The sequence below is a fragment of the Perna viridis genome, chromosome 12 (genome assembly GCF_037379345.1).
Source record: "Perna viridis isolate PV_CMFRI_1.1 ecotype Kerala chromosome 12, ASM3737934v1, whole genome shotgun sequence".
Classification (NCBI taxonomy): domain Eukaryota; kingdom Metazoa; phylum Mollusca; class Bivalvia; order Mytilida; family Mytilidae; genus Perna; species Perna viridis.
This window is the reverse complement of record NC_142456.1, coordinates 533153-560824: the sequence shown is the minus strand read 5'-3', so window position 1 is coordinate 560824 and position 27672 is coordinate 533153. Positions and strand designations below refer to the sequence as shown.

At 32.2% G+C, this 27672-nt stretch overlaps 2 protein-coding genes across 10 annotated transcripts in view; both read right to left on the bottom strand.

Annotated features, from left to right (window-relative positions):
* Nucleotides 1-968: 968 nt before the first annotated feature.
* LOC148600678 (microfibril-associated glycoprotein 4-like) lies at nt 969-9588 on the bottom strand. 4 transcript variants are annotated; one of them, XM_088556012.1, is made up of 9 exons: nt 9513-9588; nt 9057-9107; nt 8080-8162; nt 6769-6840; nt 6171-6306; nt 3902-4044; nt 2470-2566; nt 1808-1975; nt 969-1244 (listed from the first exon to the last, which is right to left on the bottom strand). In XM_088556012.1, the coding sequence occupies exons 1-9, from the start codon at nt 9517-9519 to the stop codon at nt 985-987; spliced, it is 1017 nt and encodes a 338-aa protein (XP_088412138.1). In that variant the 5' UTR covers nt 9520-9588; the 3' UTR covers nt 969-984. The 4 variants fall into 4 exon arrangements, with proteins under 4 accessions (XP_088412138.1, XP_088412139.1, XP_088412140.1 ...); XM_088556013.1 differs by lacking the exon at nt 9057-9107 and having other exon boundaries at nt 9513-9555; XM_088556014.1 differs by lacking the exon at nt 8080-8162 and having other exon boundaries at nt 9513-9527.
* Nucleotides 9589-12487: 2899 nt separating this feature from the next.
* The window catches only part of LOC148600677 (protein kinase C iota type-like), a 34688-nt gene continuing 19503 nt past the window's right edge, over nt 12488-27672 (bottom strand). For 5 of the 6 annotated variants that reach the window (XM_088554184.1, XM_088554188.1, XM_088554186.1 and 2 more), the window contains 9 exons: nt 26629-26793; nt 25192-25289; nt 24037-24173; nt 23457-23542; nt 22599-22686; nt 18943-19068; nt 18297-18376; nt 17567-17772; nt 12488-17101 (listed from right to left, as the gene is read on the bottom strand). In XM_088554184.1, the coding sequence (XP_088410310.1) occupies nt 17014-17101; nt 17567-17772; nt 18297-18376; nt 18943-19068; nt 22599-22686; nt 23457-23542; nt 24037-24173; nt 25192-25289; nt 26629-26793 (1074 nt within the window). In that variant the 3' untranslated portion in view covers nt 12488-17013. Of the gene's footprint in view, nt 17102-17566; nt 17773-18296; nt 18377-18942; nt 19069-21297; nt 21386-22598; nt 22687-23456; nt 23543-24036; nt 24174-25191; nt 25290-26628; nt 26794-27672 lie in introns of all 6 variants that reach the window. The other variant, XM_088554185.1, reaches the window with a different exon arrangement.

Genomic DNA, 27672 nt, shown 5'->3' with positions numbered 1-27672 from the left:
CTAGTGGACAGGATTTGGAGTAGTAATATCAAGTACTTAAAAAGCAAGATTTGATGTATTGCTGTATTCAAACTGACGAAATGTGATAGAAGGGATGCGATTAAGGGTCGAATAGAGGTTCAGAGTACTAGTAATCAAGGAAACCAAGATTCTAGAATAGACAAAAAATTGAAAAACCTATCCTTTGGAAATAAATCTTTTAAGGACAGTTGATAAATCTGTAGTTTTTTTAAGAATGTGTTTCATAGACTGTATTTCCATTTCAACTAGGAAAGCAATATAATTTTTTACCTGCAAGTGTCATTATGTTTGCATCAAAGTTTTGTAACGTTGAAAGATTTATTAAATGTTCTAGAAGTTTATGATATCGATACCGCTTTTGTGAGGAATCTATTGCGTTCATTTTAATTTGAATATTTATTGCTAAACCAAGTAAATAGTCTAGTTGGGAAATGTGAAAACCTTAGGAGGAGGGTTCAGGAATATCACCATCTAGGAATGGAAAATTAACAATAGTAAAATCGAAATTATCTCTTTTGTCCTAAATTTCAGTATGTAGGCTGCCCTTTTCTAGTGTAATATCTAAGTCACGAAAAGGAGTACTATTATTGTTAGACTTGGTTAAGCCACGTATGTTGAACAAGCATGGATTACTAACGGCCAAAATATAATCAAAATTCAAAACGTATTATTCAAATTATGCAACTGATCATGTTAAGGAGACTCTTGAAAGAGTTTAGTCTTGAACTAAGCCTATACAGTAGGGAAACAAATAAGATATAAAAAGAGCACAGTTAGCATCCATAAGGAAGTCTGGGTGAGAATGATCCACGTTTATCCCCTTCAAGGCATAAACATCAATATAGGATATCTAAAGTCGCTATTAGCCACTAAGCATTCAAGCTACAGATATTTAAACTTGCGGCTATGAGAGTATGGCAAAAAAAAAGTTTGTGTCGCCAAACAAAGAGAATTCATCATCGTTCATTTATTATTATTATGTGCTATCATCATTGTGACAGATCTGAGTGAATAGTAATAACCGTGCCAGATCGAGAGATCTATCCCATCGGCGAAAGAGTCATGATGCCCAGCTAAATATTGTCCATTTAGGTTAGAGACGTGGCAATCATTATACCACCATGCTCCTTTGTAATATGTTGCACAATCCATGCTTTTAGACAAATCGTTGTCACGATCGTATGTTGAAAACTTCATTCCACTGTGGCCATTGAAAATGTCTCCTTTAATAAAAGTATGATAAAAGATAATACAGGTAAGCAGACTGTTTATGTTCCTGCTCTACTTTCAGGCAATAGCAGTTTTGCTTTAATACCGAAAAAAAGTTGAGAATTCTCTTCTCTTTCCCTTTTTTAATGGCCTTTTCAATACCCAGTAGAGAGAGGCTGCCAAAATGTATTGATATATGATTTCACGCTTACATTACCAGCGCATCTTTCCATGCTCCTGTTTTTTTTTTCTTTGCGGAGTCCTGGTTGATTATTTACATTTCTTTCTGTGCGCATTATTTGTGTTCTTTGTTGTGCGTGGTCCTTACCCTTGGATAATGTTCTCTTTTTCTATAATCATTCGAAAACTGGTTCTCATGATTTCCTTTCCACTAAATTAGAAACACCTTATTGTTTATCTTTTTTGTACTTAAAGAACACTTAATCATATATTCGTCAAAATGATAATAATAGTAAAGTATATAACTTTTCATAAAAAATGTCCACATTTTTAAGAAGACTATATTAATCGATTAAGATATAAAATATTTTCCTTGTTTACATATGTTGTTACTTACCACCGACGTTTCCAGTGTACCCATTCACATGCAGTCGGTATCCGTTTCTTTCGTCACTGACGGAGAATGAGTCATACTCAGCGTAACGATGGTTTCCGTCAAAATCATCCATATTTACACGTAGTTTGTGATTACCACTCGATGTTATCTGATGAATGATATCGTTACCTGAATAATATATTAAATACAATGTTATGTGTCTACAGTTAAAGTATCCCGGGAAAGTCATATAGCAAATGTATCAGGCAGGGCCTTTAGTAAAAGTTTGAGGTGGAGTCTCAAGTAAAAGTACCAAGCAGGGTTTATAGGGACCATTAAATCAATTTGTAAAAAGTCTTTCCGTTTGAAAGACAGTCTCTCGGGTATTTCAATTCTAATGGCAACAATCAGTTCATATGATATCAGGCATCGTCAGTGAGCGGCAGAGTACTTAACAATGAAAAAAAAAGGTTGATGATGCAATAAAGGTATATTATTACGGACAATTATTACTGTCTTGAGCAAATAGTACATGCGAGACTTTCTGAAGCACCATTTCTACGCCTGCGATAAAAGTTTGACCAATTACTTCTGAACTACGTATGCTATTTCCAACAGAACGGAAATATAAAGGGCATCATTCCTTCCCTATTATCTGATATTTTGAAGCTTCTTCATTTTACCTAACCAGTATTCTCCATAAGGACTACCAAAACCTTCTTTGTAACTGTTCCAATCTCGAAAGAAGTTTTCTGAACCGTTGTATCGTCTCTGAATGATCTGGACAAAATCAAATTAGTTCACTTTATCCTGTCGCATTTTTATTGTTTTATATAATACAGAATCTTCCTGTAGGGAAGTGTGTCTTATTTTAAAAATTCCAAAAATATCTCGAACTGTCAAAGATTGTTTTCCTCTTTCACCGGACGTAATCGTTGCTAGTTACTACACACCCTGACGAACCACCTATTAAAGACAAAGAATAATCGAGGGAACCTGGGTTATAGCGGTAATCAAAAGAATGTAATCCAGAGACAAAAAACAATGTGACACATTCACAATACAATCAATGGTAAAGGCGAGGTTTTTTGTATCACTTTCTCGTATCACATTAATACACTGACTAAGAAGTGGACAAAACGACCAAATCACAAAGAATCATAGATATATAATGCTTTAGTTTTTAGTGGAGTCCGAGTTGCTTATTTACTTTTGTTACATTGTATGTATTGTTCTGTTTTGGTGATTTTATATTCTTTGTTGTTTGTGTCTGTTTTCCATGTCCGGTCTTTATCCCTGGATTACATCATTTTGAAATCAACCTCAAAGTTGGTACATAAGTGGTAAAGGGGGGGTACCTTTTTCAAATTTCTTCGACGACAGAGGAAGATATGGAAATTCCCAATATTCTTGGAATCGAGAGTCTTAAGTAGGCCTAAAATCTCATCCCAGTCCCAAGATGAACTAATGGACCCTGGTCCCAGCCACCCACCTCGAAGTTAGTACATAAGTGGTTAGGTGGGTGTCATTGAGAACACTTTTAAAAGGAGGCTCCCCTTAAGACTCTTAATATTGGTTCTTTTAATTACCCTTTAATGGGAAATCAAAGGAACCGGGATTCTGAAAGGAATTAAGTACCATTCTGTGTACGAATAAGTCAATGGGTGGCACATCATTTTCCTCAGTTTAATCTTTTTGCATCAAATATACCTAATACATCTAGAAAAACACCCAAAACATTATAGAAGTTCATGTTGATCCATCTGTGAAGTACATATTTTTACTGGTTATATAAGAAATATATTCGTTGGTTAGAACGAACCAATAAGCTGTTGGTGTAGCCACGAATCAAATTTTAATTCATGACTTCGTTTGCACGGGATCGGTATCTTAAATTACATTTTACTAACGGAAAGTCTTGCAAGCAAACACAAATAACTAAATCGCAACAAAAATGTAATAAGCAAGTAACAAATCACACATTGAAATATTACAAAATTACTCCACGTTAACTTCATACTCTACAATATCAAATATTAATATTTGTTTTTTATTTTATTTTCACCCAAAAGTCTTAGTCTTGTGACTTAATTTATTAGTAGATAATAATTCTACCGTCCAGATTGTACTTTCTGTCTTGGGATCACAAAATACAGGAATAGTCAAAGGTGTTCCGAAAGGATAGATATTATATACATCACTCGTCTTGACTTCAGGTCTAAGTTCAGAACAATCTCTCGGAAGGTCAAAGTTCGTTACTAAAGTAAAAAACATAACGATATGAAACAACAGACTTACTGAAAATAATAATTATGATAGTGCTTGTTGCAAGTAACATTCAACAAAAGGATTTTCTTATTCTGTTCAAGAAATAATTTTTCCTAGCTGTTAATAGCAGGACTATAGTTGTTTTCCATGTCACAAACGTGTTCTATAGTATATATATTGCAGCAGCTTGGAAGTAACTTGCAATATACATTTTATCCTTTTTAGACTTGAGAGAGTACACATATTTTTCATTTTATCCTATTTTAGACTTGAGTGAGTACACATACTTTTCATTTTATCCTTTTTTAGACTTGAGTGAGTACACATACTTTTCATTTTATCCTTTTATTTTTTAGACTTGAGTGAGTACACATACTTTTCATGAATGACAAATAAGTAAAAATGTAGCCACTTAAAAGGGTAAAACAAAACATTAAATAAAAACAAAAATAAAATGTAGTCTATGGGGGAATATAAACAGACACAACGTGACAAAACGAAACAAGATGTTCCCAGGAGTCTGAATCGATCAAATCAAATTATGCCTTTCAAGTGCAATGAATTAAACAAGGAGTTGTCCAACAATTTTGACTCAATACGACGTTGATAGAATATATTATAAGGATAATTTCTTCAACTGAAAGTTTTTTTCTATCCATCATATTTTGGAAAACTATTGACCAAACTTTACGACAAACGTGACGACTTTTCATTCAGAATTGTCAACTTTCCTTTCATCTGTGGCAACATTCCTTCGGTACCTGCGTATGGAGTATTCATATCACAACTCATACGCTATGCCAGAGCTTGCCGAAACTACGCAGACTTTTTGTATCGCGCTAGAACTCTAACAAAAAGGCTTCTGGAACAGGGTTATGTTGCTACAAGATTGAAGTCATCACTACAGAAGTTTTATGGTCGTCATCATGAACTCGTGGATCGTTATTGTGTATCCATCTGCACCATGAAAACTGATTTATTCAACGGGTCATAGTTTTCCTTTTCTCGTTTGTCTACCCCGGACTTGACTTTTTATGAGCATCTCGGCGGGTCTTTCTAGAAAAGCAGAGGGCCCTTACCCTACCTGGTCTATGCTCCCAATTTTTAGTGGAGTCCGAGTTGCTCATTTGCTTTTGTTACTTTGTATGTTTTCCATGTCTGGTCTTTGTCCCTGAATTACATTCTTTTGATTACCGTTATAATCTTGGTTCCCTTGATTACTCTTTCAAAATAATAATTTTCAAGGGCAATAAGTCTAACAAGGAGATGTCTGACAACTTTAATCCCTGCAGATGTTTTGGCCTTATCATAAGGATAATTTTAGCAGTGGAAAGAATTTAGTTAAACCTAACAGTTTTGGAGATATACATGTATGCACAAAACTACTGTCTGACCCCTACATTCTATTTCTTTTTTGTAAAAGCGGCCTAGTTTCTTTGCCGGATCAATATCTCTACATCAGTTTTATGCAGGATAACCCAAGGAACATTCATACAAAGTTTAGTTCAAATTGGTCAGGAAGTGTCAGATGAAAAGATTTTTGAAAAATTGTTAACGACGGCGACGACGGACACCAAGTGATAGCAATAGCTCACATGACCTTCGGCCGGCAAACGTCAGGGTCCAATATTGCTGGTCAAGAAAAAAGACACCAACTGCAAATTCGAACTTAAGAAAATCAAATGAACACTTAAGTAGCACTCCAGCTAAGAATCATGAAAAATGTGATACATGGTTGGAAAGCCTACATACTTTCATTTTTGATATTTTGCTTAAAATGCTTTAGTAAACAGAAATTAACATTTGGTTTTTCATATAACCCGTGCTCATTGGAGATTAAAATTGTATAGAATGCACTGTAGAATTCGAAAGTAAGGGAGATAACTCTGTAAATGACACTCAAATACAATAGAATCTATTGGATTTTCAATGTTTATTATCTCCTAAGAGCAGGCAGAATTGAATGAATAATTACACATTTCATGGTATAGACCCATAAAACAACTTAATTACAAAAATAAATATATGAAGCCTTTTTTCGGGTGTATCACATTTGTCAGATTTTGCATGATTCTTACAAAGACAGCTACTTAATATCAACTATTTAATAACTTACCATTTGGTATATGTTGCATGGAGTTGCACATGACATCTTGATTACACAGTTTAGTGTTGTTACAGCATGACTCACAGATAATGTGACGACTATCTGAACGCCTTCCAAATATCGTTCCGATTGAGTGTTGACAAAACTGAAAGAACATCTTTTTGGTTGATCGACGATTAAAGAAATATTGTATTTGTATTTCAGAATGTTCTTTTTATAATAAAACCTTTACATATCTAACATATATATTAAATCCCATTATCAGTCATACAGCTTTGACAACTGAGAAAAAACAACATTTATTCTATTTGACGAATCAGCGTTCTTCATAAATGAATTTTCAAATGAGAAACACGAATATACACATTTTGTAATGTTTTAAGAATATATTGCCGAAGATTCCACTATTCGTCAACAATAAAAGTAGATTTGTTTATCTTTTAGTCTTATTCTTCTTCTGCTCTTAAGTGAAAAAAAAACAGGATTGTTCCCACTTTTCTAATATTGCGCGCAATAAAACAATTGCTTTTTTTAATAAACTCAAATACCTTGTCTATTTTTAACAGCTTTTAAAAGTGTTTCACTCTTTATCATATTGGATGTATACCTGTGATTTAGAACATCCGAGGTCAAACATAGTGTATCCAGGGTTAGTTCTATATTGCATTTTAAAACACACCTGGAAACATACAAAATAAAAACACAAAATTTACAAAAATAATAAAAGGATTACACAGATTTCTCTTTAATTTTTATTCTGTGATAATCAAGCAGACATAACAATTTGAAGGGATACTGCTGTCATTAGACGACAAAATGTAACTTTAGGTAGATGTCTGCTCTATATTATACAAACACAATTATTTTCTACTTTAGTAACACAAATCTTTTGGACACTCTCTTTTAATTAATTGTCATAATTTTGTCATCGTTGATTGTGTAACTGACGGCAATTCAAATTTGAAAGACGGTGTGTCTCAAATTTCACACATGTATTATGGGGTATTAAAATGGAGCAAAATATAATAGAATGGAAGGCAGATTTCTACCTGGAGTGATGGTAACCTAGCTTGATTTGAGATTTCTACCTGGTGTGATGGTAGCCTAGCTAAATTTGAGATTTCTACCTTGTGTGATGGTAGCCTCGCTAAATTTGAGATTTCTACCTGGAGTAATGGTAGCCTAGCTTGATTTAAGGTTCCTGCCTGGAGTGATGATAGCCTAGCTAGATTTGAGATTACTACCTGGTGTGGTGGTAGCTTAGCTTGATTTGAGATTTCTACCTGGAGTGATGGTAGCCTAACTAGATTTGAGATTTCTACCTGGAGTGATGGTGCATATCTTGATTTGAGATTTCTACCTGGTGTGATGGTAGTCTAGCTAGATTTGAGATTTCTACCTGGAGTGATCGAGGGTGGCCTAGCTAGATTTGAGATTTCTACCTGGTGTGATGGTAGCCTAACTAGATTTGAGATTTCTACCTGGAGTGATGGTGCATATCTTGATTTGAGATTTCTACCTGGTGTGATGGTAGTCTAGCTAGATTTGAGATTTCTACCTGGAGTGATCGAGGGTGGCCTAGCTAGATTTGAGATTTCTACCTGGTGTGATGGTAGCCTAGCTAGATTTGAGATTTCTACCTGGAGTAATGATAGCCTAGCTTGATTTAAGGTTCCTCCCTGGAGTGATGGTAGCCTAGCTAGATTTGAGATTACTACCTGGTGTGATGGTGCCTATCTTGATTTGAGATTTCTACCTGGAGTGATGGTAGCCTAACTAGATTTGAGATTTCTACCTGGAGTGATGGTAGTCTAGCTAGATTTGTATTGATATCGGTATCACTATATGACAATGTGTTGTAAAACTGTTTTTGTCATTAAGCAGCATTTGCTCATTTATGAAAAAAGAAAATCCGCACCTCGTCGTCAGCACATATTTCATGGCTTGAACAGTCACTAGGGTTGTCAACGCTGGTACACGATAAACACGTTTGTCCACATTCTGAAATAACTCAGAGAGAGCATACGATGATTTAGAGACGGAAATCATGTGAACCAGGCTAAGAACGTCAATGAAAAGGAACACAAACCAGACACATCGACCAGAACTATGAAATGGAATTAAATTCGACGCTTGACTAATTAGTTCACGTGAATCATACCCCTCCATAAAGAAAAATTTTTTTTATGAAATAAGAAAATACAACCTATACTTTGAATTTTGTAAATACCTATTTAAAAAGTAACAAATTATAGATTAGTTTTAGTTATTGAAGTTACAAATGTACAAAAGGATCGCTGGATTATCTTTGATAAATCCAGTTTTATCTGCTTAACATTAAATAAGAATAAAGTATATAATTTTCAATAGAACATTAAGAGTAATCAAGGGAACCAAAGTTATAGCGGTAATCAAAATAATGTAATACAGGAACAAAGGCCAGACATGGAAACCGACATAGACAACAAACAACATAAAGTACCTAAAATCATGCATACAAAGTAACAAAAGCAAATGAGCAACTCGGACTCCACTAATAACTGGGTGCACGAACCAGGTGCACCGGTAGGGTAAGTGTCCTGAAGGCTTTGATACATTATGTCAAACAATGTCCTAGACAAGGTACTCTCATAAAATATTTAAAAAAAAACTATAATCCAACAATTATTCAAAGGTTTCAAAATTAAACTTTCAAATGTTTTTTTCTGTTCAACGGCATTTATCATGTATACGCAAATCCTTTTTTGCTCAAGGGGGTATGCTTGACAAAGGTTTACAAGGATCATTGGTGATATATAGGATAAACTTCCTAAAAGAGGAGAATGACGTTCGTCATGATGGTCTTTTGTCTCTATTTTGTCTTTATTCAAAATTGTATAAATGCTGTGAACTCACCAATGTAGACAACAAGAGGTAACGAAACAATCAAATGTTGCCAAAATGAACCTGAAACGACATCAAGTTTCAACTCGAACGGACCTATATTAATTTAGATATCTGTCTTTTTGTATTATTCGTACTGTTCTTTTTCTATATTTATTTTTTAGCTCTCATGTGGTGAAAGATTCATATTTTTCATATATCTGTCCTCTATAGCTATGATGTGTCTGTAATTTTATGTTATATTGACATTTCTTCGATATTACCTAACAGAACCTTTTAATAAAAATATGTTTCGCTTACTTTCCAGTGCACCGTTACCTTTTTGTCTTCATTTCTATCATTTCTGCTCAGTAAACAACATAGTAATTTATTCTCATTTGTTTAACATGAAAATGTTCTTCCGAAATTATGATACTTTACCGGCTAAATCATATGAATTATATTTGTGAAACATTAAGTCGTACCTACCGATCATGATTTCACGATAGTATCTGCAATTGTCCTGGTTGTTTTCTTATCATGTCTTTATGGTCCTATTTATCATGAAATTTAATCGTAAAATTCATTTGTATATTTAATCATTCATGATATACAATGTAGTTGTGGATTGTGGTTTTCACCTTTATTCTTATTCATTTTGTATCTCAAATAGCAATACAACAAAATCTTTAGGTCACTAAAGATAAAAAAGAATCTTGATATAATTCTTGTTTTCTAAATATGATGAAAAAAATTCAAACGCAAAACCAAATATGAATTGTTTTGATGGTACCTCCTTTGTGACTAAAGTCAGTAGCTGTATTGTTGTTGCTAGACTATCCCTGGAAATTGACGGGTGACGCTGGTGGTGCAGAAAATGTTTACCCTTCCGGAACACCTGATGCCGTTCCTGTTATTTTAAGGTGGTTCATCTTGCTTATGCTTTATTGTTATGTGTCCCTTTAAAGTGACCTATTTTATTCGGTCAAGTACCATGATTCTTGACATATTTTAATGGTCCCATTACTGTCACTTCTGTATTATTTTTTGTCAATATATTCTCTTGATTTCCCAATCAAGACATCTATCCTCGTGGCGCATGATCAAACAATGTCAGTAGAAAGTTGATGAGGACAGCTTTAAGATTCTATTGGTGTAACCTGGTCCCAGCCATACAAATCTTGAAAAAAAAATTCTTGTCAGAAATTCTCAACTGCTTGGGATATCATTAATTTCAATATGGTCGATGGTTATGTAAATGAAAGTTAAAAATATAAAATACTTAAATATTTTTTTCCTCAGTTTTATAGGGCTCAGTCCTGGCTCTGATAGATGGTCTTCACAGGTTTGTTAAGAAAAACAGTTGTACATTCCCATGTCTACCAATATGATGATGAAAATCGTCTCACTCAGTATAAGAAAACTGAATGGTATATGCTAATTTTATGTAGCATAAAAATAGGAAATGTGGTATGATTGCCATGCAGTGAGATAGCCATCCAACAAATGCCAAGCAACGAACAATTTACTTCTACGGGTCCCTTACGGTCTTCAATGATTTACATAACCCATACCATAAAGAAATTGTGAAAGCCCAACCAAAATAAATGTGAAAATATTTATAAAAGACGAAAATAGACCTAATCTATACAAAAAAATAAACCGTATAACAATGAACATAAAAAAAAAACACTGCACTACAGGTTCCTGGCTTGAGACAGTAGTATTGATATCTCATATAATTGGTAATATCTGTTTCGTTTATGGTTGTCTTTTGACATAGTTTAATTGAGTTCTTCCTATATATCTGATCTCAGTTTTCGGTACATAGTTCCTGAGATTTTATACATCTCATCAAGCCCAAAGAACTTGAGATAAGGGATAATATGGACGCTGCGAAGTCATCCTCATATCGTGACCTATACTTAGAGATCGGTGGAAAGGGAAACTTTTGACCAAACTATACAACAAACGCGATAACTTTTCATTCTGTATTGTCAACTTTCCATTCACCTGTGGATACATCCCTTCAGCACCTGTGTATGGAGTTTTCAGATCACAACCCATACATTATGCTAGAGTTTTCCGGAATTGCGCAGACTTTTTTGTACCTCCCTATACTTCTTTCAGTTAAGCTATTTGGTTATGTTACTACAAATTTGAAGTCATCACTACAGAAGTTTACTGATTGTCATCATGAATTAGTGGATTGTAAAGGTGTATTCATCTGCAACATGAAAACCAATTGGTTCAACGTGCCATGATTTCCCCTTTCCTTTCGTCTACCCTGGACTTGACCTTTTATGAGCAATTTGAGGGAGGTGTTCCTAGAAAAGCAGTGGACGCTTACCCTATCAATGCACCTGGCCCATGCTCTTTTACTTCTGTTACTTTGTACACATTATTTTGTCTATTTTTTGCTCTTTGTTGTGTGTGTCTGTTTTCCCTGTCTGGTCTTTGTTCCTGGATTTTTCTGATATTTTCTGAATTGATAACAGTACTTTATGATGATAACTGGTGAACATGTGAAGTAAGAATAAATCTGTACCTTATAATAACATAAAAGTTAGAATTAAATGTGTTTTCTAAAAACAAAATGACACAGATATTTTGTGCATTTCAGGATTTTTTTACCAATTAATTCCTACTTTGTACTAGTCTGACATTTTTGATGCAGTAGTATCCAGATTCTTTGATTTGTTTTTAATTTTAGGTTTCCAAGAAAAACCTGAATGAAGATTAACTTTACCACAATTAAAGTCAGCTTTACAAATTTTAAAAAAGTTTTCTTTTGATTTCTACTTTTCAAGAGTAATCAAGGGAACCAAGGTTATAGCGGTAATCAAAAGAATGTATTCCAGGGACAAAGACCAGACATGGAAAACAGACATACACAACAAAGAACATAAAGTAACTAAAATCATACATAGAAAGTAACAAAAGTAAATGAGCAACTCGGACTCCACTAAAAACTAGGAGTATGGACCAGGTGCACCGGTAGGGTAAGCGTCCTCTGCTTTTCTAGAAACACCCGCCGAGTTGCTCATAAAAAGTCAAGTCCAGGGTAGACAAACGAGGAAAGGAAAACTATGACCCGTTGAATAAATCAGTTTTCATGGTGCTGATGGATACACCATAACGATCCACGAGTTCATGATGACGCCCATAAAACATCAGTAGTGATGACTTCAATCTTGTAGCAACATAACCCTGTTCCAGAAGCCTATTTGTTAGAGTTCTAGAGGAGAAAATAATAAACAACTCTTCCACATCAAAACTGCACTTGCTCCAGGTGATGGGAAAGACATTCTAGAACGCTGCAAAAGTTACAGTTCACGGGAAGTTGTCACCCAAATCTTATTCTGTCTCAAGCTAACACGTTTTACTCCATCTCCTATATGTGTAGATAGTGGACAAACATTGACTACACATTTTACCATCAAAACAATAATAAGTCCAAGATCTGTAGTTAATATTTTTATCATTTAGAAAGAGATTCTCACAGTATCATGTGACTATCTACATTATTATACATAATTATGGACTAGAATATGATTTACACATGAATTACATCGTGGTATGTAGATGGATAGCCTGTTTAAGACCCTTAATGTGTCAGATTAATTTGTTTATTGTTCAAACTTTTCTCTTTTCTTATATAATATTTGAATCAAAATCTTTAAAGATGAAAAAGACAAAGTTCTGAATACTGTTATAATGTGCTTCATGTGTAAAGTATATTAGATATTGCTATATTAATATTATATCATGATTTCTGAACAGTTAAGTGATTAAAAGTTGTAAGACCAAAACACCTTAAAGTTTATCTATTAAAACAAGCAGACATGTAATCATTTTAATCTATTCAAAGTAACTTAAAGGTTATTTTCGAAAAAAAAAATATTTGCAAAATGAAGCAGTCCCAAATTTACCTCTACATAAAAGTAAATATTAACTGTGATATTTTTTGCAGTATTACAGCAATTAACAAAACTGTACACTAACACGTAAACACTACATGTATGAAAGACCAATTAATTACATTTGATATGTTGCAATGAGTTTTAACAAAATATTTGATCTAGAATAAATTTATTGTAATTAAAAATGAATAATAAGAGAATTTCAATATTGGCTTTAGAAATGACTGCATTGATTATTACAAGGAATTCATTTAACAACTGAACTCCTAATTATATAGTGCCTTTCAATTCCAATTAGTTCATACAAAGTGGTCAAAAATTGATGTTTCATTTAATTGATTAATTTAATCAAAAGAATAGATTAAACATTTCAAATATGACCAACAAATTACCTACATGTACAATGATGGTTATTTACAGAACAAAATTATAATGTCCCCTTAATGTAACAAGCATCTATTGGTGTAATTAAGACTACCAAAGTTGTCTTCCTTTCCACAATTTTATCTCTTATCAATAAGCACTATTGTAAATTTAAAAAAGGAGTATTCTGTATGTACTGAACTTTACAAATGTAAAATGTAAATGTCAAATGTTAGATGTAAAGGAATAAAGGAATGATTTAATACTTGTAAATTACACAGAAACCTGTCTAAACTGAACACCTGTACGACTGTAAACAGGAGTTGGGTTTACTAAGGTGATATGAAGGACCTTCAAAAATATCTGCACATGACAGGGTCGGATTATCTTGATTGGGTCAAAACAGGTGTTTGGATTATTGTCTTCAACAACATTTGATTTTGACTGCATTTGGATTATACAGGGTTTGGTAAAGACATATTTTTGGTCTTTAAAATATCTGCTTTAAACAGGGTTTTGGATTATTCTGTTTTAGGTTCAGACAGATGTTAGGATAATTTAGTTTTCAGTAATATCTGCTTTAGACTGGGTTTGGATTATACAGGGGTCAGTAAAGACAGGTCATTCAGTTTATTCAAGGCTCAGTTTAGAAAGGTTTTACTGAATATCATTGTCTTAATGGTGTTAACGTGGAATACAATTTATATATAGAATCAATACCCTTTCAACATAATATTACAAAATATTGCATCAATTTATAAAAAAATGATCAAATGTTCTCCGAAATATCAGTAGGTTTCATAGAATTTACATGTACAGGAAGCTCTAGGTCATATTTTGACCCCAGTTTTTCGACAGCACATCCTAAATATAAATTTAGTTGATCTTATGAATACATTTTCTATAATGAAAATTGGATCCTCTTAAAAAAAGATTTTTTAAAAAAAGCCTAACTTCTTTGCATTATGAAAACTAGTCATAAACTTTAATACGAAAACTTCAAAGTTTTCATAAAGTTTAGGAATGTATAAAGTTATGACCCATTACTGATGCCCACATAACACTTTCTCTATTGAACTGTCGAGTGATAAGCATATTTCAATTTTTTTATAATTCTGTACATATACAATCTATTCTCAATTTTTAATGTATAATGTTAAAAATGTTATGATCCAAACATTAATGTGCTGGTAAGTCAAGTACGACCATAAGTGTTACACACAGGAGAATCATTTGAAATGAAACATGATTATCAAATGAAAAAGTGATATGATCAAAATGTTTCAATATTCATATGATTATTGTATAATTATCACATTACAACTATACCTTTTTCATTAATAGATGACAATCATATGTAAGTAAGCCAATACTTACATACAAAAGTCAGATGATTATCATGTGGTATGTATCTCATTATTACCATATGACTATCAGGTGATATATTTTTCATATGATTATCATGTGGTATTTATCATATGATTATCACATGTGGCACTTATGGCTTTGATATTGCCAAGCAGAGAGTACTGGCATTATGTGGTCTTCTACAAACATCATTTGATCATTGGAGTTAGAAAACATAATAATTCTATAGACCTTTAAAACTACACAGGGATAAATGTTAGAATTATAAAAATAGGAATATTATTACACTGGGATATGAGTAAAGCTGATGTCCAATAAAAACTACGGTGGAAATTTATACATCACAGAAATGAAATTCATGAGCAAAAAAAAGTGCAGTTCTGACAGCTATTTCTTAATTACATCTGTAATTAACACGGTATAATACACAAGTCCATTCAAAGTTTCAATAAAGTTCTGTTAGTCACACTCCTAACTAATGTCATCCAAACAAAAAATATGATGACAAAGTTAAAATTTACACCCACAAGTTACATATTAGAAAAAGCTTCAATTCTCTCTTTACAAACTTCTAAGGTAAAGCTAACTATAGAACTTCTCACCATTAACTTACAGTCAAAACAACTGGTATTATTTGGAAGACAGATTCGTGCAATAAAAATCTTGAAATGAATTATAATGATACAAAGAAGGAAAAATACAATAAAAATCATAAAAACTATAACAAGAATAATGTACAATAGAACCACACACCAATGATCAACCTAATTTCTGTGAAATCCAATCCATGAATTCTGTAACTCTCAATATATAATAAATACCAGTTAGTTTATCTAAATAGTTTGATCTTCTAAATATGATTAACAAAGAAAACAAGTGTCCTCTTCTCCTGCATAAAAATCTATAATTACATATAAATACTAACTCAGGGTTAAATAAATATGTTTTCATTGCACCAGAAACTGTTTGGAATAAATAAAGCACTGCACCAAAATGTTTCTTATAAATAACTCATCTTCTCAATGTTTCATGAGTGGCACTTAGAGCTAACTTAAAAATATTCTTTCCATAAATAGTTTTTATATGCAAACATATTGTATTTTTTCTTTTCCAATCCGTAAAACCCTTAGTAAGAATCAGTTAGAAATTAAGCAGACAATTTTTTTTGTAACAAAATTCATGAAAATCTTTTATACACAAAATGATATTTTATAAACCTAATGAGTAAAATTAAGAAATTCTAACATTTTTTTTATGCAACATGTAAGTACATGTACTACTAATGTCACTGAGGATTTGTGCAAGAATTAAATGTAATCTATTTCATTTTTTTATAGAAGCTAATTAACAATGCAGGCAAACACATTAATATAAAATGACATAGCTATGAAATACATGCAACAGACTGGCATTATAAAAAGTCATTAATAAAAAATATTAAGTTAATTCTCACAACCTATAAACAAGTGGTTGATCCACAACCAAAATGAACACCGAGAACTATTAAAGGCCAAAGTAAGAAAATATATCTGGTTCCACTTGATTTTACATGTAATTTGTATTTGAATAAAAAGTTAAACAATTTACTAAGTCAGTGACAGAGATATAAAATGAATATATTCAATGAAGAATGAAAATGTGAAAACATTTATGGCAGGTCACAACAGTCAGACATTTAAAAAAAATCAATGGTCAGACATCTAAAACAAAGAAAAGGATGAAAATTAGAGGAATTTACATGGGTAATTTCTGACTGAAAATGTTTTTATACATTTAAACATAACTAAACTTTTACTAAAAACATATGATACAGAAAACTTGGAATTGCTAGGTAAAATTAATAGAAAAAAAAAACTATTTGAAGTGACAACCACATATATTTTCTCTTTGGCCTCCTGAAAGACCACACCCATAGTGGTATATTACACCTTAGTTATATAATCTGTCCATGTCAGAAATCTATCAGTATAGCAGTGGAATACATTTATAATACTGGATTCTAAAGATAGAAAAAATCTGTGCTGAAAGCTGATAGTCTTTCTAGGGTTTATGAAAGTAATACTTTTTTCAATTTCTTTTTTCCTCAGGTAACAGATTTCCCAATGGTAATTATGTATTTATAATGATTCTCTTAATATTTTCCATTAATAGCAGATCTTCCATGATATATATATACCCATTTTCCAAGATAAATGACTCAATTTTTTCCAGGGATTTAAAGCTGTTCCGAGTAATCAATAGATCTTCCCAGTGATAACAGAATTTCCTAGAAAATTACACAGTTTTTCCAAGTAGAAAATATATTTTCCCAGTAATCAACAGTTCTTCTTAGTAGTCTATACAGTTTCTTCCATTGACATCAGTAGTGGGTTCACATACTCAAATCCATCAAATTCTGTCTGGTCTATTTCTGATATTACTTTCCTGTAATGTATAAATGTATTTTGATTAGATAAAAAAAGATTATTAGGGTTTAGTTTTTAGCACATCTAAACTTCTACGATAATCAATTATATATCTATTTTATCCAGATTTTCCTGAAAGCTACTATTATTTAAATGTAACTGGTTCACTGTTTGAATATGAATGGTGTAACAAAAGCCATTGTGTCTGCTGTGTGTTGTGATTTGTGTACGTTTTAAAATTAAATAATTTTTTTTTCTATGCAGTATCTGATAAAAGTAAGAATGACTTCCTGAATATAAAGGAATAATAACATGGACCTCAACCTCATACTACTGAGACACAACTTTTGGATCAACCATAGTTTGTTATGTGTGACTGAACCTTGGCAGAGAAGCCGCCCTTAATGATCGATGGAGGGGAGGGTAGAAGTCACTATTTATGACACAGCTTTATCTATGACTATGTGTAATGTTTTATACTTACGGGTCATCTGGAGTTAATTGTACTGGTTCATCAGTGAAGGCCTTATCGAAGTGTTCTAGATCCCTGTCTGACTTCAGTTCTGGCTTATAGGGTGGTTTGATCTGTTTTTGTTCTAACTGGTCCCAGTTTATTGATCGGTAGAACGGATGTGACATGATGTCATTGAATCCAGTCTGAGGGTGACAACCTAATCTCTCTACTGGGTTCTGAAAAAAATACATGACGAAAAGGTTCGAGGTGGATACTGTAAGATAAAGTATCAATTTCCATTTGCTTTACGTGACCTACAGCCCTCCTCTTTTATACTTGGATAATGATATGTGGGGCTTGCAGGTTCAGAGGAAATTCAGACAATATGTGTGATACTGTAAAATGTCACAAAATCAATAATTATACACAAAAAAATTAAAAATTTAATTTGTTAGATACTTTTCATAAAAACCTCACTAAAATACCCATACTAAACATGAGGCAATGATACTACATGTGTCAATAAAGTTTACCTTATTCAAGAAATCTTTGAGTATAGATGCCGTAAAACCTCATTCAGGAAACATTTGAGTACAGCTGCTGCCTTACCTTATTCAGAAAACCTTTGAGTACAGCTGCTGCCTTACCTTATTCAGGAAACCCTTGAGTATAGATGCTGCCTTACCTTATTCAGAAAACCTTTGAGTACAGCTGCTGCCTTACCTTATTCAGGAAATCCTTGAGTATAGGTGTCACTTACCTTATTCAGGAAACCTTTGAGTATAGATGCTGCCTTGACAGATAATGATCTTGGAATTCTTATAGTCTTCTCCAATATGACTGAAAAAAAGGAAAAGTAGTTTCAACATATAGAATAGAATTTAAGGCCACTCAACCTCTTTTTTTATTAAAATAAAATAAAAGATATTTCATAGCAAATAGTTCCTGCTTTAAACATAAAATTTTTAATTGACATGAAAGAACTACTTTTCTTGAGTACAAAATCGGGATCATTTCATTAGTGAAATCAAAATTTGCCATAGTCCATGAAAAATTGTTTTTCTATAAGCAAATTGATAATGCAATTTTATTTGAACATACTCAGCTAAAAACAACTTTTCTTAAAATCAGGTGACTCAAAATATAAACAGAGAATACCAAAATTAAATGAATGACATTGCACACCAATACAAAATAACATATATGTCATATTACTCAGAATTTTCTTTTTTCCATAGTCTCTAGAACATTTGAAATTTTCTGCTTTCCGTGGGGATGTTTGATATGAAAATTAAATTCCAAACAACAAAACTTCAAATACAAAATTTACAAATTTTACTTTTTCCTCCGTTTAACTTCCCCTGCCCCAAAGTACAGTAAATGAAAAATTTAAGATCTTGCTTTACCTTGGAATAAATAATCTTCTGTATTTTGGTCAGGGTTTTCTGCTCCTCCTACGACATCAAATGGTGATCGTCCCGCCAACATCTCAAACATGAGTACTCCTAATGCCCACCAATCAACACTGTAATCTGTAGAGACAAGTATTTCATTATTAATCACATAATTAGTCAACATGAGTTTTTTTTACTGCTATAGTTACTCTAATCAAAGTCTTGGACTTTTTATGTTGTCATAAACTGTAAAGAAAATTCTCAGACTTAAGCAGTTTTCAAGTTTTGAGGCATCAGAGCATATTGAACATAACCTTTATTTCTTACATAAGCTGAAGGTTCATATTTTTAACTTCATGAACTTAATTTTTAACTTTCTGATTTTTACATTTACTTTACCACTCAAGCTTTACTTTATCTTTTACAAAAAATATCTAAAGAGATTTTAACTTTCAAATACTTAGTTGGGTTGGATGTTATAACATTAATTTTCACATGCCAATTAACTTGAATGTATATCAGTAAACATATAATGTAAAACATGCACGTATCTGGTCTATATTTTGTACATGAATATTTTTCCCATTACTGAAGTATTTAGTAAAACAATCAAATTAATTTTTGAAACATAAATTATATTAAATAGTTTCACTAGAGATGATATGTACTGCAAAGCCTAATAAAAAAACCCAATCTAAACAAATGGCGTAAATAATGATAATTTATATTTTGTAGGTATTCCAACATTTTTCACATTTCTGAATAAAAATATCATTAACTTACTATTAATTGATTAATTAAATGTATAAATTATGCCTCCATATCCTGATTTCAAACAGAGGCTCATTCACATTAAAGCAGCTGTTATAAGTCAGTGATTGGTTAATTATACAAAAAATGCATTCAATTCAAGAGTTTCAGGAAGGATCCAATAAATATGTTCCATAAATTTAAATACCACTTGAAAATAATAACAGTGATTTAAAAAAAATGTTAATGTTCATTTAATCATCAGTTTGAGTGAAGAGAAAAAGTTAGAGTAGTTACAAATAATTGACATTGACAGAAATTATATCTCTAATAATTTTTTTCTAGAAATATTTTTTTTAAGCTGGAAGGCTTAGGTGCAAAGGATTTGACTTTAGAATAAGTGTAAGATATCTGCAAAAGTGAACGAATAGAGTAATGAATTGATGCCAAGGAAGAAACTTGATCTGTACAAAATTCAATATGATATATTTACAACAGATTACATGGTACATCAAATTATATCCTAATGTATGAATATTTACAAACATCTCCTATATAACAGAAATTAAAATCAAAGGACTTGTGAACTTGCATTCCTATTGTAAGAATAAGGGTTAAATGAGATCTGCCTACTCTTAAAATATAGAATAAAATTATCAAGTTAAGGTGCACAATTGGTGCCCACTGGTCTACCTATTGTCTGTCAGATATCAGACTATAGAAGCAATGCCATATGTTAGTTTCTAATAAGACTGACAAAAATACTACTATACATGACACAAATGCAGTGTAACACATGTTTTATTATCATATTCAGAACAAGTGTCAATATCTTAGAAAGTCCCACAAGTCAATGATAATCATAAAAATTATCTTTACATGTGACCCCATTATCATTAAAGCAGAAAATGTTAATTCTTAACCTGGGGAATGAAATAAAACAGAGAGATTAGAATAGTAAATGACCTCTGACTTTTGATAAACCTATATATATCTATACTACTCCAATCAGGATGCATCACAAGCAAGGTGTATATAGATAGTGAAAAGCAAGGCATGCAACAAATAAAAATGAATTTATATGTTCTTCATCTTGATACTGGATACTCATACACAACAAATACATATGTTCTAAGTTCTCCAAATCTCTCTCTTGAAAAAAAAAAGAAATATAAATGTATCTCTAATTGTTAGTTTTGTATTGTTGTAAATTTGAGAAATAAAAAGATACATCAAAGATAAAAAATGCCAACAACACATAATTTTCTATAAATGTTTTCATAAATAAATTTAATAAAAATTTCCTTATTCAACAGAGAAGAAATATGCTTGCATTCTAAAGAGAAGAGAAAATCAGAATTTCCAAATTGATATACATGTAGTAAGACTCTATGAACATGTACATGTAATAAGACTAGAGAAAGTGTTTACTTTTACGCTACATTGTAAATCAATGATTGTAAACTCAGTTGCTTGATAATTTCTTGAAAAACTTAATAATTGGGAAGATAATTTCAATTCAAATGTAAAATTATACAGAAATTTCTAAATCATGAAATATATTTTTTCAAGAATTAAGAGATTTGGAAAACACCAGTCAATATGTCATGTGTATACCATATTCTTCTCCCCTCAACACTTCCGGGGCGATGTAATTTGGTGTCCCACAAAACGTGTTTGTCCGATCACCAGGAACTAAACCTTCCTTTTAAAGCAAAATTTATTGGTTAACAAAGGCTATGTTATATTTAAGAAACTCAATGTTGGAGAACTGGGATGAAATATCTTTAGTTGGGATAATATGATTCCAATATGGCCAACTTCAGTAAACAAACAAGGTTCCAAGGATTTTGTTTAATAAACATTTTCAAGATTATTAAAATGATTTGTTTCTGAGGGCTATGAATCAATTTTGCTGGTGCTTGTTTGTTAACAGTAAATGCTGATGATATAGCATCCTCATTCTCCAATTATAGAAGCTAAAATCTACAAAGCCATGTTCATATTATATATATAATAATGTAGTAAGCAGATCAATTTTTTTCTAGTTTATAGATTCTTTCCACAAAATAATCAACATAAAAGTTCTATATAGACAGGAGAACATGACTTTGTATACTACATTTAAAGTCTATGGATGCCTCATTCCAAGAAAACTATTTTTAGTGTACTGTGAAAATACTATTATTAAGTTGCCAAATTTTTTGTTGAAAAGTGAATTCATGGGTAGTCCTAACTATGAAATTGATATCCCATGAACAAAAATTATTTCACATTTTTTTGCTAAATTGTGTTAATCTTGACCTGAAAAAACAAACGATAACCCTAGTTTGTCTGGAATGAAGCTTTCTTAAGAATAACAAGATGATAGAATTTTAATGATAATCAAAATATTGTCATGTGATGATGTCACATGATTTAATACTCATCATTTGAGTTTGATCCTTTGGCAAAACAAGGAATTTTTTTTCAGAAATGGTGAAATTCTATCATCCTGTTGACTTCAGATATTAGTACAACATTAAGCTGGTAGATTATAAATAAAGTAGAAATAAATTAGGGGTTCCCAGAGGGGAAATTTAGAAACCATCAAACAAATACAGTTCTCCAAGTCAATCATTTCATCTTTTAACACATTATCCAAAAACAAATACAAAATATGAAACAGTAAGCAGAATTAATGGTCATTTAATGCTTGATTTTAGAACAATATGAAAATGATTTGTCATTCAACAACAAACTTATGTTTGTAAGCAGTATTTATGCAAAATATGTTTTGTTTTTTAAACATTTGTATAGCTTCATCTCCTCTGTAATTTCAAATTACAGACAAAATTGACCTTCAAATTTTACAGTGACCTTGATCTGTATTTGATTGTCAGTTAATGACCACATCCATATTTGTTTGATTGACATACCATATTCTTCACCCCTGAGAATTTCTGGGGCTATATAATTAGGGGTACCACAAAAAGTACATGTTGTATCACCAGGCCTAAGCCCCTCCTACATTCCAAAAATAGATATTTGAATATTTATACAAAGTTACATATTATGCAAGGTGAAAATTTCATTCACATTTCATGTCTGTAACGAAAACATTTTACTTTTTCTCATTTTAATATGCATTGTGTAATACAGATGTTTTTATTCTTTTTTCTGTTATTTTTTTCTTGTTACTACTGTGTTTAATTCTAGTAATTGTGACACTGATGTGCATGCAGCAATGTTTCCAAAGCAAAAACTCAGTGTGCATGGTTTTTCAAGTTCCCTACTGTCAGAAGCCACTGAATTCCAAACAAAATTACAAAAACGGTATTAAACTTTCAGCAATGAACAAAGCAAACACTGTGGCTCAACACAATGGTCTAAATTCCCAAATTACATCACTAACATTTACAGGTACATTTCTATTTGTAAAAGTAAATCAGTCCAAAAATAAAAAAATATTCATCAAGTAATACAATGTGTAAGAATTGTGTCTTGTTGTTGTTGTTTACTTTACATATATCTGACAATTTGAAGCAGAATAAAGGTACTGAAGGCAGAATCAATCCCAGTGACCTCAAAAGGGGAGATATGTAATGTTCTGTGGAGATGTTCAACGCTGAAGTTATTCTGTTTATCTGTGATGTCACAGTCAAGTTTGATGTCATGTTCTCGTGGGAAATTGCCGATAATTTTTGTATTGTGGCTGTAGCCTGTGATAAGAAATATATCAGGCAGCCAGAACAATAGAAAAACAATAAAGATCCCAATACAAGATGTGTATATACCTTGCACATTCCATAATCTGTAAGTTTGATATGACCTTCATGGTCTAACAATACATTGTCTAACTTTAAATCTCTATATACAATTCCTGGAAAAAAATATATCACAATAAAAATACATTGTTTAAGTTAAATAAGATTTATATAAGTAGCATGGTATTACTGGTACAATATTTAAGGAGTCTAATCTTTCTAAATAATTGTAGTAAAACTGATTACATTTAACTTTTCCAATCACAATTGTTTTAAATCTTTTTTTTTTAATTTGTTCAATACAAAGGACTATGGAAATTTTGAGCTTCATTGATCTGAACAGAGCGTCATGTACATCCTAATTTAAGCAGGGTGTATAAATCATGGATTGCTCGTGATGGGCCTGTTGGAAATGACGTATGTATTTCAGAAATGATCCATTGAACCTTCAATGTAGGTGCAAATTGGTGAAAGTCTTCTATAGTCTTGTTGGCCGAGACCATATCCACTAAATCTTTATTTTAGCAAAAAAAAAGCTATGTCCTTTGTAAACAAAGACTAAATTCTTTTATTTCATAACTGTAAGCTTAAACCCGTTTGCGCAATATACCTCGTTCATGAAGGAAATTTAAGGCAAGACAAATTTCTGCAGCATAAAACCGAGCATGCTCCTCATGTAATTTCCGTTGTCTTTGCATATGGAACATCAGGTCACCTCCACTGACAAATTCTATCACAAAAAATAACCTGGAAAATAGGAATTGGAATAGAGATGTATTATTAAAGTGGTTTATTAGTTAAAAACGCACATTATTCCCCCATCTACAAATTTTCAGCTCAATTGTAACTGGATTTCAAAGAATACAAGATTATACATTCTTTTCTCTATTATATTTTTTACAGATATCCCTTGTCATTTGGAAACAGGAATGTAGACTGACATGGATTGGAAACTCACCAATTGACAGTTTCAACAAAGGAATGTAGACCTACAAGGATTAGGTACTCACCATTTAATGGAATGGAAACAGGAACATAAACCAACAAGAGATGAATACCCATGACTGTCAGTTCATAAATAGGAATTTAGACAGACAAGAAATGGATACTCACCCACTGACAGTTTGGAAACAGATATGGATACTCATCGATTATCAGTTTGGAAATAGGAACAAAGACTGACATGAACCAGATACTTACTGACTCTTAGTTTGAACAAAGGAATGTAAAGCAACAAGGAACAGATATTCACTTCAGTTTGGAATGAGGAATGTAAACTGACAAGTAACTGATACTCACTGACTGTCAGTTTGGAATGAGGAATGTAGACTGACAAGTAAATGATACTCACTGACAGTCAGTTTGGAATGAGGAATGTAGACTGACAAGTAACTGATACTCATCGACTGTCAGTTTGGAATGAGGAATGTAGACTGATAAGTAACTGATACTCACTGACTGTCAGTTTGGAATGAGGAACGTAGACTGACAAGTAACTCATACTCACTGACTGTCAGTTTGGAATGAAGAATGTAGACTGACAATAACAGATATTCATCGACTGTCAGTTTGGAATGAGGAATGTAGACTGACAAGTAACTAATACTCACTGACTGTCAGTTTGGAATGAGGAATGTAGACTGACAAGTAACTGATACTCACTGACTGTCAGTTTGGAATGAGGAATGTAGACCGACAATAACAGATATTCACCAACTGTCAGTGTGGAAACAGGAATTTAGTCAGACCAAGATTGGATACTCACCGACTGTCTGTTTGGAAACAGGAATGTAGACCAACAAGGAATGGATAATTTGTTGCGGTTTCAAACACATGTTTCTCTGTCTGTACCCAATCTATATCCTACAAAGACAAATGAACATTCCATACTTGAATTAAATTTTCCTACATGCTAACCACTAACAAATATCTTGTGTCTATGTTAAGTGTAAAAAAAAAATCCATAACAGATTTCTCTAAAAGAGATTTGGAGTATATCTGGTGACTGATCAGAACATTTGGATTCATTCTTAAAGATGCAATGAAGGTTTTTGTGACAATACTAAATATTGTATGTACTGACATTGAATTAAAGTGTTGGCAGTGCTTACCTACATGTATAAAATAACCATCTCAAAATAAAGATGTGGTAAGGGTTGATTAATGAATTGATGAACTGATTGTTTGTTGGCACCTTTACATCCTCAAGACAGATAAAACAAAACATTTGATCATTCAAGCAGTCCCTGGTTCAACATGTTGAGCCAGATGGTCACCTCTGTACAGTATATTTATTTACTTGCAGCAAGGCCCAATAAAGTAATTTTCTTGTTTCTCAGGCCATTTATCATGAAGAACAATAAGGGATGGAGTTCATTTAACTTTTTATAGCTCCACAAACAAGTTGCTCCCAGGAGCATGAATCGCTCACCTGGTGATAGTTTGTCTTTCACGGGCAAAATAACAAGGAGTTGTCCAACAAGTTTGACTCGAGACGACTTTGGTAGGACTATCATCAGGATAATTTCAGAGATAAGAAGTTTCTTTCTACCTATTAAAGTTATCAAGATATTGGCTGAAAACTGTAAAAAAAAACCCTGTCATTTTCATCTTTCAAGGGCAATAACTCTTACAAGAAGTTGCCTGACAACTTTGATTCCTGAAGACTTTGGAAGGCCTTATAATAAGGGTCATTTCAGCTATAGAAATAATTTTGCTAAATCTAACTGTTTTGGAGATATATGCGAAAAACTACTGTCTGACCCAGTTCTTTTTTTAGTAATGGTGGCCATGTTTTTCGACGGATCAAAAATCCCCACCACAGTTCTATGCACGATACCCCAAGAAACATACATACCAAGTTTGGTCATTATTGGGCTATTAGTTTCAGAAGAGAAGAGTTATGGAAAATTGTTAACGACGACGATAATGACAGACACCAAGTGATGGCAATAGCTCAGATGGCCTATGTCCAGGTGAGCTAAAAAGAGAAGGGATCTTTTAACATTTATCGTAGGCCTAATAAAATGATGAACAAGGTAATTTTTCAATTAAAATTTATTGAAATGGTTTTAAAATGGGTTTTGAGGCACAACAATAATTTAATAAAGTATTCGTCTTGTCTACTTTGTTTTGTCTTGTCTCCCGATCAGAAATGATGAGCTAAATAAATAACTTTGTATGGCCTAAGTATGATACTAACCTCATCATCATTAACTAACTCTTTCTTAATAACTTTCATGGCATACACTCTCTGTGTTGTCTTTTGTTCTACCATCAAGACCTTGGCGTAACTTCCTCTACCGATAACTCTCAGCAGATGAAATTGGTCCAGCGATACTCGACTTCCGTCATTATCATTGTGTGTCTGTAATATGTCCAAATCATACATATGTTATATGCATTCTATACATTACCTAACCACTACTTAGTTGTTTATAAAAAAGTCTGAAGTCCCTATCACAAAAAAATTCTATGTATATAATATATAGTCGGATGTCATATTGTGTTTCCATAACTTACAACTAATTCTACACTAACAATTTTTTTGTAAAATTGACCACTGGGTTTCAATTTCCAGTAACTGTGACATTGCTTTTCTGTTTCTGTTTCTTGTTTTACTTCATCTCTTTTTGCTTTTTCAATTTACATGAAAGGAACAAATTGTGCAAGGGGAAACAACTCAAATATTATAGTCAAGAATGATAAGTTTTAAAGAATGAGAGAATTTGTATTAGTCAATAGTGACATACAATTTGTCAAGGTTTACCCAAGCTCATGAATTTACACAATTGCAGACTTTAAACATTAAAAAAAATTATGTGCACTCCTATATTCAACTATGTTGTATTCCATGTGAATGCACACAACATTATTTCATGAAAAGCACCCAGACAATATCGACACAACTAAGCAGGAACACTCACATATACAATCACTGTTAGTGCAAAAACATTCCTTTATCATTTTTTTCTGATATCCATGTATTGAAGAAACTTAACCATGTTTTAATTTTATTTTAAGGATAGAATTAGAGAAATTATTGGTGTAAACAACCTCATATCATAATTTTGTTCAGTAAATATGGTTAGAAAAATATAAATGAATCCAGGTTTAATGATTTGAAAAGACTAAAAAAAAATAATATTAAGATAATAAAAATATTTCAGCTAACGAAACTGTAACATCAATAGTTTAAAGAAGGAGATATGATCATCAGTGGGTTAGCAACTCAAATGTTAAAACT